Source organism: Nilaparvata lugens, chromosome 8, assembly GCF_014356525.2.
Source record: "Nilaparvata lugens isolate BPH chromosome 8, ASM1435652v1, whole genome shotgun sequence".
NCBI lineage: Eukaryota > Metazoa > Arthropoda > Insecta > Hemiptera > Delphacidae > Nilaparvata > Nilaparvata lugens.
Window position 1 is genome coordinate 47,808,146 of NC_052511.1, and position 16,268 is coordinate 47,824,413.

The window sequence follows — 16,268 nt, forward strand, 5'->3', positions numbered from 1 at the left end:
AAGGTGATAAAGAAGATAATTTTGAATAAACTTTAGAATTTTAGAAATAGGCCGACACATCTAGAAAATACCTGAGTCTATACCTAATTCATGCAGGTGAACGGGCTAGAGTCAAGAAAACTTCAATTAATCTTGCCATGCCTGATTTAATAGGTTTATACTATAGAATAACACTACAATTTGAAAATAATTGAAAAATACAAACAGCTTCAATAAACATTGGCAACTAAAATCGAACAACAGAAACAACAATTTCATGTTACTTTGTTGACATTCTTCATCTGATTCGGGGGCGCATTACTATCCCCGTTTAGATAGCAACACGTCACAAAACCAAACAATATCAGTCATCAAATAACAAGTTAATTTCAACATGAAATTACTCAAGAAAGAAAAGCCCGTTGAACCCAAGTTTCGTCGATAGTAACCCATATAACCCATTTCATAATAATTTTGAATCCCCACTTTTGATTGACATTCTCGAATGAACCTTTGTTTCACTACACTGCACTTTCGTTGGTCTGTACGTTGCTTTATCGTCTGGGATACAGTACCTTGTTTTTGGCGGTGAACTTTTACCGGTTGAATTTGGCTTGACGGCGACGTCCTCTTACGTCCCTAGACCTGTCGTCTGAACGGGTGTCTTGAAGCGGTGTTACATAAAGTTGCGGAACCAAAGGGGTGGTAGTACAAGAAGTTGGTTTGGGGACACACATGAACCGCTTAGCGGTTATTTGAAGAAACAATTATTCGTACATGATGAAGAAACACAATTAAACTTTTCAGGACATGGCACTACTAGAAAATTTAAATTTTAATAAAAATAAAACTAGCTCCTACATTAACTAATTATATAAAGTTGTAAACTTGCCCAAAAAGGGCGAAACATAATGACTACATCTTTACTCTCGTAGTGCTCCTAGCAAAGTGTCCTCTGAAACGTAATCTGGTCTCGCGGTTGGGGAATCCCCCCACTACTGTATTTAGAAACAGGTTTCCTATTGGGCGAAGGGAATCAATTTGACCAATTGTCGCGTGGCTTCTAGAGCCTTTGGACCAAATAGTAACTGCAAAATCGGTAGTTTGTTATAATTTCAATGCTTGCTGTTTTCCAGCTTATCGCAATTTATGTCGCGACAGGAAGGCTAAGTTTTAGAGATAATTCCATAATCTACATTCCTCGACGACTCGGAGCCACAATTTTTAAATATCTATCATGGGAAACTCGAAGTCATGGTCGTTCATAATAGAGAGAGAAAATAATTTATTTCGCTAACTCACTTACAATAATGGCTCTAGTCTATTGCGTATTAAATTAACTATTATAACTTGGGAAAAGGCCTGAATTAAAAATAGTGCTCGGCACAAAATTGTTTGTGTAAATTGTATCTGAAGCCTCATAATTGATAATCTAAATTAAAACTTTGCATGGATGGGGCGGAGTTCCTGAAATTTTTACAGATATGGGACTTGTGGCAGTTGATAGAGCTTATCAATGACAATTTTGAGTATAAATTTGATCAAAATCATTGTTGCCGTTTATCGCGAAAACCCCTGTTTTTGAAAACATTTCCGCCATTTTAGCCGCCATCTTGAATTATTGCATTCAATCGAAATTGTTCATGTCAGATCCTTATATTGTAAGGACCTTAAGTTCCAAATTTCAAATCATTCCGTTAATTGGGAGATGAGATATCGTTTACACAGACACACATACACTCACACACACATACAGACCAAAACCCAAAAACCACTTTTTTGGACTCAGGGGACCTTAAAACGTATAGAAATTTAGAAATTTGGGTACCTTAATTTTTTTCCGGAAAGCAATACTTTCCTTACGGTACCTATGGTAATAGGGCAAGGAAAGTGAAAATTTGAGTTTCATTTAAAAATAAGTGTGTACATGTTATTTCAAATCATCCATACATCCATACCTCCCTGCCCAACCCTGTATATAAACTTTATAGAACAATATTTTTATTGAGATACTAGCAGGTAACCCGTGCTCCGCACTGGAAATAATTTTTCACCTATTCAAAGTATGAGACAACTCACCACAGTCTACAGACGAACTTCGCTTCTTCTTTTTCTTTTTTTCTTCTCCGCCCCTCCAACTCCTCCATTTTGTTCAGGCTGGGGTTCTCTCTCGTAGGCATAGTAATCTATGTCATCATCAGTAGTCTCCCCCTCTGTGCCCGATGAAGATCCCACCTCTTGTCTGCAATAAAACAAAATTATTCATTAATCCTATTATATTAAGCGAGCAATTTCTGTATATATTTATTGGTTATTTATACGGTTATTCATATGGTTATAAGATTGTTTATGTCCAACGGATCTCGAAAACGGCTCTAACGATTTTCACTAAATTTGGATTTTTGGTTTACAATATAAAAATTCGATTGCACGAGGTCTCATCCCTGGGAAAACTCGCTGAAGGACATTAAAAGGATAATAATTCATCCTTGAAAAACAGCTGAGACTTTCGTCATCTGTGGATAATGGAAGTGAGTGAGTGCGTCAGTGGAAAATCAAAATACCTCATCCCCGAAATTCATTAACTGACGTATAGCCAGCTGTAGAATATAAACAGGACCTGAAAGATGAAGAAACCTTAGAGCTGCATTTACACCAAAGTTATTAACAAAATGTTGATAACTTGATCCTTATAGATTTTATTAGATTGAACATAACTTATCATACACATGATGAACATAATATGTTATTGTCAAGTTCCGTTCAATCTAATAGAATCTATAAGAACTAAGTTATTAACATTTTGTTGATAACTTTGGTGTAAACCTAGCTTAAGGGTTTCAAAGGTAAAATAAGTGAACAAAACATGGCATTTCATTCTAAATTGAAAATATCAGTTTTCAAAGTTAATCATTATTTGACAATTTCAAGTGATTAGTGAGTGTTATTTTGTTATTCAATTTGGATTGTAAACAATCTAAATTGGAACTTTTCTGTTTTCAAATGTTTGGACTGGAAATTCGACCTGAATTCAAGTGTATGGAACATAGCCTTCTTTTTAGACTAATTATAGTGTTTAAATGAAAATTCGGGGAAGAAACAGTTTTGGGCTTTGCATAGTAGTCCTTCCCCAATCATATTAAAGAATTGTGTTTTGTTTATCAATAAATAAATAACGAGCGAAGCTCGGTACCCCGATATTGACTTTCATTAACAGAGATCCTTTCAGATGTTCTGCCTTACAGTATTACTCAAACTAACTCAAACTAAAAACAAAAACCATCAAGACTGTGAAACCATTTTAGGTTAGGAACACTTTGTTGCCTCAGCTCGACTAGTTTGTTCGGCCGGATAGAGCCGGAAAATCCCATTCAATTCGGATCGAAAAATTGATCTGCCGTATGAACTGGTTGCAATGGACGAGATTCTATAGCTTTGTTTGTTGGGGGATCGTTCGGACGAGTTCTGTCGCGTACGGCCGATGCTAGTTCGGACGAAAACGGTTCTCTAGTGGACGGCCCACCTTAGGTGGACGGATCAGCCGAAAACTACCGAACTCGTCCGAACGATCCCCCAACAAAGAAAGCTATAGATGCTCGTCCATTGCAACCGGTTCATACGTCCGTTCACGGCCGTCTCCGGCCGATCAAGTTTTCGATCCGAATTGAATGGGATTTTCCGGCTCTATCAGTCCGATATTTTAATCTGTTTATATTATTGTTGTATTTAAACTATTGGTTAACTTGGCCTGACTACCTCGATTTTTATCAGTACTTTTGTTCTTTGAATTATATTCAGGATAGATTATTTTTTTGTATTTTTTAGTTCTTATTATTTTTTATTGTATTTCTTTTCTCAACTTTAATATATTTTATCTATTGTCATTATTATTTATTAAGTTAAGTTTTGCTTGTTTTGAACTGTCCTTTAGTTCTGTTCAGTGATGCTCCTGCAATGCGAACGTGAAGGTCTTTGCATGCAGTATTTTATTTTGTGCATTAATTATGGTGTATTTTTGTAAAACAGAGTAGCTGTGCTAGATTACATTTCATCATCCCATAATGAGAATTAATACAATTAGTATTATCAGCAAATTTCATATTTATTCGGTTGAAAAGTTGTATTGTTTTATTATTCTTATTTGCTATCTTTTTTTAGTTTTGTGCGCTGTTCTGTTGTTGTAAATTGGATGCGAAATAAAGAATCTTAATCTTAATCCGAAGTCGAGCTGAGACAACATCATCCTAACCTCAAAATTATTTCACAGTCTTGTCTGCTTTTGTTTTTTGAACTTGTTCTGTTTTATAAATATTTTCTATTATGTTTGTGAGTAAACACACACACAGAAGAATGACTTTCCCTACTAACTAGCTTGCCACTTCACTTTCTGGCAACCAGCCAACTACTCAACTAGACTGACGAAAACTATTCCAATGGACGACCGTGTTCGGCCAAATTGACGGCCGGCAGATTCGTCCGATCCAACGGCCGAACAGATCGGTTGAATACGGTTCCAGTGGACGGTTACCCTAACCTTGACCTGCTGATTTTTTATCACTGATTGAACAAATAAATGAACGGAAGAATTAAAGAACAGATTACCTTTGTTTCGCGCTGGCTCTATCCAAAGAGACGGCTTCAGATCGTCGATTTGTTGTGGTTTCACCGATATCTAACGGCACGTAAGTTACTTTCATCACGTTATCTTCGAAGTGGTCCACCTCTTTATAGTTGGACGTGTTGATCTTCAAGTGATTCAGCACTATGAACCGTTTGGCTGCTTTGAATATGTCGTCCTGTTATACAGAAAACACACAGAATTTGTTGAAGATAGTATAACATTGATGGATTCAAACACAAATAAAACAGATATTAATTAAAGTGTAGAATATTACTCAAATTCAAAGTGATGAATTGTCATAACATTTGAAATATTATTATTATTCATCACTATTCTATTTTTTCAGTAAGTAGGCTAAACGGTTCAGAAAAGAGTGACATGAGATGAAAGAAGTAAAATAAGATGGAAACAAATAAACACAAGAAGAAGATATTGAGCGTTAGGATGAAGTGGAAGGAGAAAAACGGAAAAGAGAGGATGAACGTCACAAGGAGAAAAATCTGGTGTGGTACACTCAAACAACTTTCCTTTCTCATTGATCTATGAGCCTCATTAATGAGGATAATTTAGGGGAATAACAATATGCCGATTGGTGGCTAAATAATTAAAACTATGATTATACTATTGTTATTGTTTCAGAGTACATTTTCCTTTGTTTGAATTATGAAATTTGAGGATTTTTTAAAAGTTTTCAAAACAGCTGTTCTACAAATAAAATATCGACATGTGTTCTTTTGAATAAGCTGCTCTACCTACCTACCTCACGCACGAGAAGGAGGTTACAAAGTAAATTTCTCAGGGATGGGGTGGACCCCCTGTTAGTTTCCCAGGGAGGAGACTCATGCCAGTTAATAGAGCTGATAAATAACTATACAGGTTATGAATTTGAAAAGAATCGGTCAAGTCATTTTCGAGAAAAACGTGAAAAACATGTTTTTATAGTAATTATCTTCCATTTTTCTCAAGAATATTACGGAGCTCCTGCAATTTTCCCAGAAATGAGGCTCATGTCAGTTGATAGGGCTTATGAATAGCTGCTATCTACGTATAAATTTGAAGAAAATCGTTAGAGCCGTTTTCGAGAAAACCGTGAAAAACAAGGTTTTTTAGTAAATATTATCCGCCATTTTTTCCGCCATTTTGAATTCAATTTTATTGAATTTCTTACTGTCAGATCCTCATGGTATAAGGACCTTAAGTTTAAAATTTCAAGTCAATCGGTTGATTAGGAATGGAGTTATCGTGTTCTCAGACAACCACACACCCACACACACAGACCAACACCCAAAAAACATGTTTTTGGACTCAGGGGACCTTGAAACGTATAGTAAACTTGAAATAAGGGTACCTCAATTATTTGGGAAAGCAATACTTTCCTTACCTATGGTAATAGGGCAAGGAAAGTAACAAGAAGAAGATATTGAGCGTTAGGATGAAGTGGAAGGAGAAAAACGGAAAAGAGAGGATGAACGTAAAAAGGAGAAAGAGAAGGCGTAGAAGCAGAAGAAGTTAAATATGATACAGTGAAGTCCACGGAGGAGGTGGAGGAGGAGGAGAAAAAATAGAAAAGAAAGAATTAAGAGATATAAAAGGGGTCGACTGGTCTGTGGTCTCAGTTGCTGATCAGCACCAATGTATTCGCCAGGGCCATATTCACAGTCACCGGCAAGGATATGGCTGTCTTCGTCAACCAGTGGGTTCGCACCGGGGGTCACGCCAAGTTCAACTTGGGGTTCGTTTTCAATAGGAAAAGGTAACTAACTGTAATGGGATTCAATTTAATCTGTTAGTATTCCTCATGAATAGTATCATTACTTCTCATTCTTTCAATACTGAGGCCCAGTCGCCCAGTTGCACATAATTAAGAGTTAAATTCAAATTTTCAATTTTTTTTAATTCAAATTCAAATTTATTCACACTCATAAATACATATACAGAAACCAAATAGAGTCTAGCTTGACAAATACAACAATAATCCATCTAAAATTTAATAATAGATTGTAAGTAATAGTATATAATATAATAATATATTATAATATAATATTAATGTGAACAATAACTGCTCACAAAGTGCTTCATGAAGCACTTGTCCGTGAGCAGGAGTTGAGGTTTAATCGGTTATAGGAGGAGAAAAAAGCCTACACACACACACACACACACACACACAAACACACACACACATTCAATCACCATCATCAAGTAATTTTATTGATATTGTAGCATTTCCTCTCTTTAAATATACTTATATTATGAAATGTAGTTCAAACTGCGAAAAAAATGGGAGGAAGAATCACCAGTATAATTTTTTTCAACATAATTCATGACAAGAGAGGGAAAAATGAAAAATAAAAGATGAGACATAACACAAAGCAAAGGTTAAACTTTGAAGGATACAGAAGTAACTACAGTAAAAAGGCCATACTACACTGCAATTCATATTCAATAATGTATTAGATATTAGCACCATGTGTTTCTCAGCTTACTACTTTGAATAAGTCTTCTACTTCTAATGGTGGATGAAGCCATAGCCAACTCTTCGTTTGTTTTAGGAATTTCTTGAGATTCTGTAGCTTTCTAATCTCATCTGGGAGAATATTAAAGAATTTAGGTCCAAGGAATAAAAAGCATCTCTGGAAGGTAGTGCTGTTTGGTTTGGGGAGTCTGATTAGCATCCTTGTAGTTTGCCTAGTTATCTGCTGATTTTGTTCAAGATTCCCCATTTGATTCCTATCCCCACTCATTTTATAAAACAAAGATAAAACTTTCAGTACATACATGTATCTGAAAGGTAGAATTCCAAAAAACCTGAATATTGGGAAAGTATGCGTTCGTCTATTAGCTCCAAACATTATTCTAACAATTGATTTTTGTAGGACTATAAGATTTTTAAATGAGACATGAAGGTAGATGCATAACATGAGATTCCGTATTCCAGCCTACTATTGAGAAAAGAGAAATACATTACACGAAGAATATTTACAGGGAAGAATTGACGCAGTTGATAGAAAGTCCTAAATTTTAATCGTGATTAATATCACGGAAAAGTCTGGAAGAAGACATTTCTCAGTCAGCTTTGAATTGCATATTCGCAAGCTTTTCAAGATGAATCAAAAACCCTTCCATAATTCTAGCTTAGAAGTGGCAAATATCTTCAAGATATTATAAATTGTAGACACTACTTCACAAAACAAAAAAAAAACATGTCTAGTCTTATCAAGTATAGGCCTACATTATGGTATGAATTGGTTTTTCTTTAGGTCTACTTTTAATATAAATAAAAATATAAATCTCAGTACCCTTTTAAATTATATTGTCACAGCATGTTTCGGACATTAAAGACATTTTACATTCCTTGCCCTATTACCATAGGTAAGGAAAGTATTGCTTTCCGAAAAAAATTAAGGTACCCCAATTTCCAAATTTCTATACGTTTCGAGGTCCCCTGAGTCCAAAAAAGTGGTTTTTGGGTATTGGTCTGTATGTGCGTGTATGTGCGTGCGTGTGTGTGTGTGTGTGTGTGTGTGTGGTGTGTGTGTGTGTGTGTGTGTTGTGTGTGTGTGTGTTGTGTGTGTGTGTGTGTGGTGTGTGTGTGTGTGGTGTGTGTGTGTGTGTGTGTGTGTTGTGTGTGTGTGTGTGTGTGTGTGTGTGTGTGTGTGTGTGTGGTGTGTGTGTGTGTGTGGTGTGTGTGTGTGTGAGTGTATGTGCGTCTGTGTACACGATATCTCATCTCCCAATTAACGGAATGACTTGAAATTTGGAACTTAAGGTTCTTCCCCTATAAGGATCCGACACGAACAATTTCGATCAAATGCAATCCAAGATGGCGGCTAAAATGTTGTCAAAAACAGGGTTTTTCGCAATTTTCTCGAAAACGACTCCAACGATTTTGATCAAATTCATACCTAAAATAGTCATTGTTAAGCTCTATCAACTGCCACAAGTCCCATATCTGTAAAAATTTCGGGAGCTCCGCCCCATCTATGCAGAGTTTGATTTCAGATTCCCAATTATTATCAGGCTTCAGATACAATTTAAACAAAAAATTTTGAGTGGAAAAGATCGAGCATGAGAATCTCTACAATTAATGTTCAGTAACATTTTCACCTAAAATTAAAAAAAGCTCGAAATTCGAGAAAATGTTATTTTTTCGATTGCAAACTGTTGGCAACTGTTCATTCTATTAAATCATTCACTATGGAGAGATAGCAGACTTCGTGTGTCTCCAGCGTTATAGTCCTGTCACCAGCTGGCTCAAATCTTTGAATAGTAGACTTGAGATGCGCGGGAACACTAGCGTCAGGTGATAGATTTTCATAACGGCAAGGAAAGTTGTGTGAGTGCGCCACACCATGGCATTAATGTCCAAAATATGTTTTGACAAAATTATTTAAAACTGTACTGAGATTTATATTTATTATGGAATGAAGTTCAAGTGAATTATTTTTTCCAGTTTCACACTACAATAGTTGTTGAATTACTGTGATAAACACAAAACTGTTTAATCAAAAAAAAGTATTGCAGAATGGACCATTAAGGCTCAACTCAAACTTACGCGACTCAGGTCGAGAAGAGACTCGACTGTAGTCGAGAGCATGTGTTTTCAAATGGTGACACTCAGACCAGTCGATTCTAGTCTCCGCGAATTCACCATTTGAAAACACATGCTCTAGACTACAGTCGAGTCTCTTCTCGACCTGAGTCGCGTAAGTGGGAGTTGAGCCTAATTCTTTGAAAGCAATGGATATAACTGAACAACTGTCCTACAAAATGTGTTTTCAAATTTTACACTTTTTACTCACAATTCCATGCGGTCCATGCAACGTGATTTCTGGTATACCAACGTCCTGTATAGTAAGAGACATTCCCGGAAGTCCACCGATATTACTCCATGAGTTGTAGGTGAAGAAAATATGCTCCAATTTCGCCAATTTCATTTTATGCTCATGTGCCAATCTTTGCGATCCTTCACCGCAGTTGAACAGATATCTGAAAAAATAGAATTGAATATTAAAATTTGAATAGTATCATAGAGAAACGATAGCATAAGTAGATATCCCATGGTATAGGGCGTTTATGTCGCAACTTTTACTGTTATCCCAAGCCAATAGTTCACGTAGTTCTTTCCTATGCAGCTGTGTGATGCTGGTAGTCTCTCAAATTGTGCCGTTCATACACTATCGTTCCAACAAAACAGTAAAAATTGACAATAATCGACAGTAATCGGCTTGAGATAACAGTAAAAGTTGCGACATAAATTCCCTATACCATGGGATATCTACTTACACTATTGTTTTTCTATGATAGTATTAACTGAAAATATTATTGAATTGCCATATACTATAGTGAGGTACACGTTATAATGGCTTGTGTTTTATTTCTGGTTGAAAATTTTTATCAATAGCCTAACTCAATATTCTCAAGTTCTGAGAGTTTATTGAATGTAATCATTCGGTTTTTAATCAAATAAAATTCAAAATTTCTAGTTTATTTATTTCTGGACTGAAAATTGGACTCAAATCAATTCAAGTGTATATAGCATAACCTATAATTGTTATTCATTCATAACTCTACCTTCATTGTATTATCATTCATCCCATCATCATCACCTAGGCTTAAAATACTTCTAGAAAGTCGCCTTTGTAAAATAATAAATGAAAGATAATGAATGGCAGTACGGTATTTGATTAGCATTGGTGTTGCTATCCTTGTTTAACATTCCACAAAGCAGATAGTACTATCCTTTTCTAGCTCTGCAACTTTGCCAGATTGTTTTTCAACAATGTAGGAATAAACTTGAAAAATTAGGAAAACATTTTATATAATTTATGAAAATGTATCATTTAGGTAATCTTTGAAAAATATATCATCTTGACGAATAAAATATTATTGAACTATTTGAACAAGGATGAACAGTTAATAGGCTATTACATCAGATAAAACTTACAAGTTTTAGCTATCCTCTATAGAAGACAGTGGCAAGGCAGAGAATCGGCAATGCCGTTATCCTATCTTTCTTCACTGCAATTAAAACCTAGACCTTACTATAATAGTAGTAGTCTAACTTGAATGATTATCTTTTGATACTTGAAAGGATTACACCATATTGCACAAATCGACATTGTTTCTATGGTAGAGAAGATCCATCATCCACTTGATTTGAAGGCTATTTTAAATAAAATTTGAAGAATACCAGTAAAAAACCTCAGTAAAACTTGAAAATAGGAGAATACTTACCTAGATTGATCAGTAAACATATAAAGCGATCTTGGTGCTCCATATGCCCCACTCCCCAAGACTTGAAGATTCACAGTCCCCGGTATATATTTAGCTGATTTTTCCTTAATTTTCTGTCGCTGCTTTTTGAGAGCGGCCGCATGAGTTTGTAGTTTCGGCATTGTGCGAACCAAGTCTAAAAGGTTATGTTTACAACGAACCTGACTCACTCTCACATTGTTGTTGATACAAAGAAGTGTTGTTGACCAGACCCCAATTACTGTCATCTGGGTAGAACAATAATTAATTTCATATTAAAATACTGTGTTATTGTGAGTTATATGTAAAAACTGTGTGTATGTAGGGATGTAAGCATGATGTGTGTGGTTATGTTCTACATTGTAATTTTATTTACATTACCGAATGGAATCTAGGACTCATGTGATGGAAGTTATCAAAAGAATCAAGATCTACGCGAAATCAGCTTTGTTGATGTACAAAAAAAAAATCTATGATAATTATTTTATACTAAAACGCAACGTGAACAGAAGTTGCAACAGATGATTTTGATAAGACACCTGGAACGAGCATAACCTCACATTTTGTCACTGCCTTCTGAATCTTGTTAAAAAGGAGATTGTAACTGCCTTCTGAATCTCATCACCAAAATTTTATTTGAAAATGATTCAAATGGAGGAATATTGTAACTACTTTATTTTAAAATTAATTCAGGTATAATTTCTGAGGAATATCTGCAATTTGACAAGTTATTCAAGAATTTTATCAAGGGGAACATCTCGACAGAGATTCTACTTGTGGTGGGGCGGTTAATTTCAAAAGTTGTCAACAGAGATTTTAAACAAATTTCAACAATAATAATTTCTCATTTTTTTAGAGAAGCACAGCAACATTTTGTCAAACTTTGGAATCCCTGTTTCGAAACAAATTGTTGATTCCCACTTAGTGGAAACACAGAAAAAGTAGCCAACAATAAAATGTTTCCCCTCTACAAAATCCTGACTACGCGAGGGCACTAAATATAAAGCAAGTAATGGAGAAAACTTTCAAGCTGGGTTTGCACAAAAGTTGTCAACAAATAAATCAAGGGAGCGTAGCCGGCGGGGACTTGTAGATGGGGGAACATTTTGTTGGCAACTTTCTTTAGTGTTTCCCACACCCGAGTGATAAACAAACATTTTGTTGAAAACAGGGATTTCCAAAATTTAACAACAAGAAGTTGATGTGCTCTCCAAGAAATTGGCAACAAATTGCTGCAATTTGTTGAAAACTTAGTTGACAACTCTGGTGAAAACGTGGCTTTGCTATTAAATGAAACAAGTAACATCAAAGAATGGTGATGGAATTAATTCACACAAAATAAAGACTCATTAAACATCAATTTATTGTTCAAACATATTAAATAGAAACGTTGAATATAAGCTGAACTGAAAACACGTATTCAACTCTAGATACATTTTCGGTGATAGCGTATAAAAATCTGTTTTATACAATATTATGAAATTTGATAAACATTATAAATCATTAATATAACACAGACACGTTGATTTGTTATACCACAATAACATATAAAACATCTAGTCACCCATTCAATATTCATAATTTTTAATAATCTATCATCTAAATAAATTATCAACAATAAAACTTAGCTGTTTAGTATTGTTCATCAGCCACATTGAAAAAAAGAATTAAAAAGTTATTGCTTATTCATTCAATCGCACTTCAATAATAACTGTAAATAATTCAGAAAACATCAATAATCAGTTATTAAAAAAACATCTTAACAACCCAATAAATATGTGACCCATTCAACTTACACATACACACAATTTAGAACTTGTTCCTTTTTTGACATTTATATCTAGAAATAAGATTGAATCCAGGGATGCAAATCAATAATTTAGTGCTCTCTAACAATATTTATAATCGTACAATAGTTACAATCGTAATTTATACAAAAGCAATCTACTTAACAATCAAATAATATTGGGATTTTACAAAGAATTTAGGCCAATTACTTAAAATAATAAAAAAATATTTGCTCTTATCATCATAGACTTCAACAGAATCTACTGTACAATAACATTGCATTAACTTAATACAGTGCCTCATAAATATAAATGAAATTCATATAATATACTTAAAATATAGAAATAAAATAAAATCAATATAAATAATAATATATACTTCACAATGCGTAAAACCATAATTAAAATTCATCCATATCTAGTATTCATCAATTTAATTATGATCATCAAACATTTTTATATTGATGATTTATATTATAATCAATTTTATATTTTTGATCATTTTTATCTTTTATCATGAGTCAAGGATTCAAGACTCAGGAAAATTGGGTATCTGGTTTCACAAGATAATGAGATGTTGAGGCAAGAAAAATCACAAATTAAACTAGAAAAAATATGTGAAATTATAGAATTATAACATCATTGTCCAAAATACAAAGAATATCAATCTATCAACAATGATTATTTTTAATGGTTCAATATTTAAACTGAATTAATGGAAACTCAACATACATTGATGTACAAAGTTTAGAAGCTACTAAAATTATACAGAGAAAGACACTGATCAAATTATTCAACTTTGCTTATTTGAAATTGATATTTGATTATGTTTTTTCTTCCACTACGTATTCTTGTAAATAAATAGTTATTTGAATGAAATAAATTGAATATTATTGAAGAAGGAAGACTCGAATCCAACATATCAGTAGACAAAATTATAGGAAAAATGATAGGTGATATACACACATGTCATCAATCCATATTTTTAATAACACCAAAGAAGTGATTTTAATGATCAACCAATAATATTTGTGCAACTAGTGCGCAAAGTGACAGTTTGCTGCACCGAAAGAAACGTTTACGCCCGAGCCGTAGGCGAGGGCGGAATGGTTTCTTGAGTGCAGCAGAGGAACTTTGCGCACGTATTTCACATTTAGTTTTTCCTACAGTTACCATTGAATATGAAAAGTGGGTAATTATGGGTAAAATTGCCTGAAATCCATCAAATGTTTTTCTGTGAATTTTATTATTGATAAAAACCTTAATCCTAAAATCCCAGTCCTCGTTGTCCTTGGTTATAATATCTAATTAATAATTTGCGCGTTGTGCTTGGTTGCACCTCTGCTCACTATAGCAGCCACAGCAGTCACTGTTATCAACTTCATTTTGATTTTGCTGCACTGTTGCTCCATATAACCTACTAAGTATTTTGCGTTGCCATGTTGCAAATCTGGAGTGCAGAAAAATTTTTCCCGCACTAGAGCGGAAAAGTGATTCTTTGCGTTCTGTAATCAGTGCAGCAATGGCCACTTTTCAACGTAACTGTAGGAAAATAACTATTTCAGGCTATGCCTGTTTTTTCTTCCACGATTATGTTTGTTATAAAATGAAATGGATAAATGAATAATATTACACAGACACGTTGATTTGTTATACCACAATAACATATAAAACATCTAGTCACCCATTCAATATTCATAATTTTTAATAATCTATCATCTAAATAAATTATCAACAATAAAACTTAGCTGTTTAGTATTGTTCATCAGCCACATTGAAAAAAAGAATTAAAAAGTTATTGCTTATTCATTCAATCGCACTTCAATAATAACTGTAAATAATTCAGAAAACATCAATAATCAGTTATTAAAAAAACATCTTAACAACCCAATAAATATGTGACCCATTCAACTCACACATACACACAATTTAGAACTTGTTCCTTTTTTGACATTTATATCTAGAAATAAGATTGAATCCAGGGATGCAAATCAATAATTTAGTGCTCTCTAACAATATTTATAATCGTACAATAGTTACAATCGTAATTTATACAGAAGCAATCTACTAAACAATCAAATAAGATTGGGATTTTACAAAGAATTTAGGCCAATTACTTAAAATAATAAAAAAATATTTGCTCTTATCATCATAGACTTCAACAGAATCTACTGTACAATAACATTGCATTAACTTAATACAGTACCGCATAAATATAAATGAAATTCATATATATATACTTAAAATATAGAAATAAAATAAAATCAATATAAATAATAAATATATACTTCACAATGCGTAAAACCATAATTAAAATTCATCCATATCTAGTATTCATCAATTTAATTATGATCATCAATCATTTTTATATTGATGATTTATATTATAATCAATTTTATATTTTTGATCATTTTTATTTTTTAACATGAGTCAAGGATTCAAGACTCAAGAAAATTGGAAATCTGGTTTCACAAGATAATGAGATGTTGAGGCAAGAAAAATCACGTAACTAGAAAAATATTAAATCATAGAATTATAACATCAATGTCCGAAATACAAAGAATATCAATCTATCAACAATGATTATTTTCAATGGTTCAATTTAAACTGAATTAATGGAAACTCAACATACATTGATGTACAAAATTTAGAAGCTACTAAATTCATACAGAGAAAGACACTGATAAAATGTTCAAATTATTCAACTTTGCTTTTTTGCAATTGATATTTGATTATGTTTTTTCTTCCACTACATATTCTTGTAAATAAATAGTTATTTGAATGAAATAAATTGAATATTATTGAAGAAGGAAGACTCGAATCCAACATATCAGTAGACAAAATTATAGGAAAAATGATTCCTAAGGTGATATTCACACATGTCATCAATCCATATTTGTAATAACACCAAAGAAGTGATTTTAATGATCAACCAATATTATTTTCAGGCTATGCCTGTTTTTTCTTCCACTGAGTATGTTTGTTATAAAATGAAATGGATAAATGAATAATATTACAACAATCAACTTGAAAATACAAAATCAACAAACATTTTATGCACGATTTTTTCAAGCATTCGTTCAAATTATTTACTCACTTTATCAAACTACTGTTAGCAATGGCAGGAAGAAAGTCAAGTTGGAAAATTTAAAAATTGGATAATATTATTTAAAATAACTATTACCAGATAATACTAGAGTACAACATCAATCAACACTCGACATTCTTACACAACAATGAACGAAATACAAAGAATATCAATCTATCAACAATGATTATTTTCAATGGTTCAATTTAAAATGAATTAATGGAAACTCAACATACATTGATGTACAAAATTTAGAAGCTACTAAATTCATACAGAGAAAGACACTGATAAAATGTTCAAATTATTCAACTTTGCTTTTTTGCAATTGATATTTGATTATGTTTTTTCTTCCACTACATATTCTTGTAAATAAATAGTTATTTGAATGAAATAAATTGAATATTATTGAAGAAGGAAGACTCGAATCCAACATATCAGTAGACAAAATTATAGGAAAAATGATTCCTAAGGTGATATTCACACATGTCATCAATCCATATTTGTAATAACACCAAAGAAGTGATTTTAATGATCAACCAAT

The 16,268-nt window shown here is 33.3% G+C and overlaps 1 protein-coding gene across 1 annotated transcript in view; it reads right to left on the minus strand.

Annotated features, from left to right (window-relative positions):
- Positions 1 to 11,410, minus strand: part of LOC111057914 (ribonuclease Z, mitochondrial-like) — a 44,690-nt gene extending 33,280 nt beyond the window's left edge. The window contains exons 1-4 of the mRNA XM_039435170.1: positions 10,835 to 11,410; positions 9,400 to 9,586; positions 4,582 to 4,775; positions 2,067 to 2,221 (exon numbers count right to left, since the gene is read on the minus strand). Coding sequence (XP_039291104.1) covers positions 2,067 to 2,221; positions 4,582 to 4,775; positions 9,400 to 9,586; positions 10,835 to 11,100 — 802 coding nt within the window. The 5' untranslated portion in view covers positions 11,101 to 11,410. The remainder of the gene's footprint in view (positions 1 to 2,066; positions 2,222 to 4,581; positions 4,776 to 9,399; positions 9,587 to 10,834) is intronic.
- Positions 11,411 to 16,268: the final 4,858 nt, after the last annotated feature.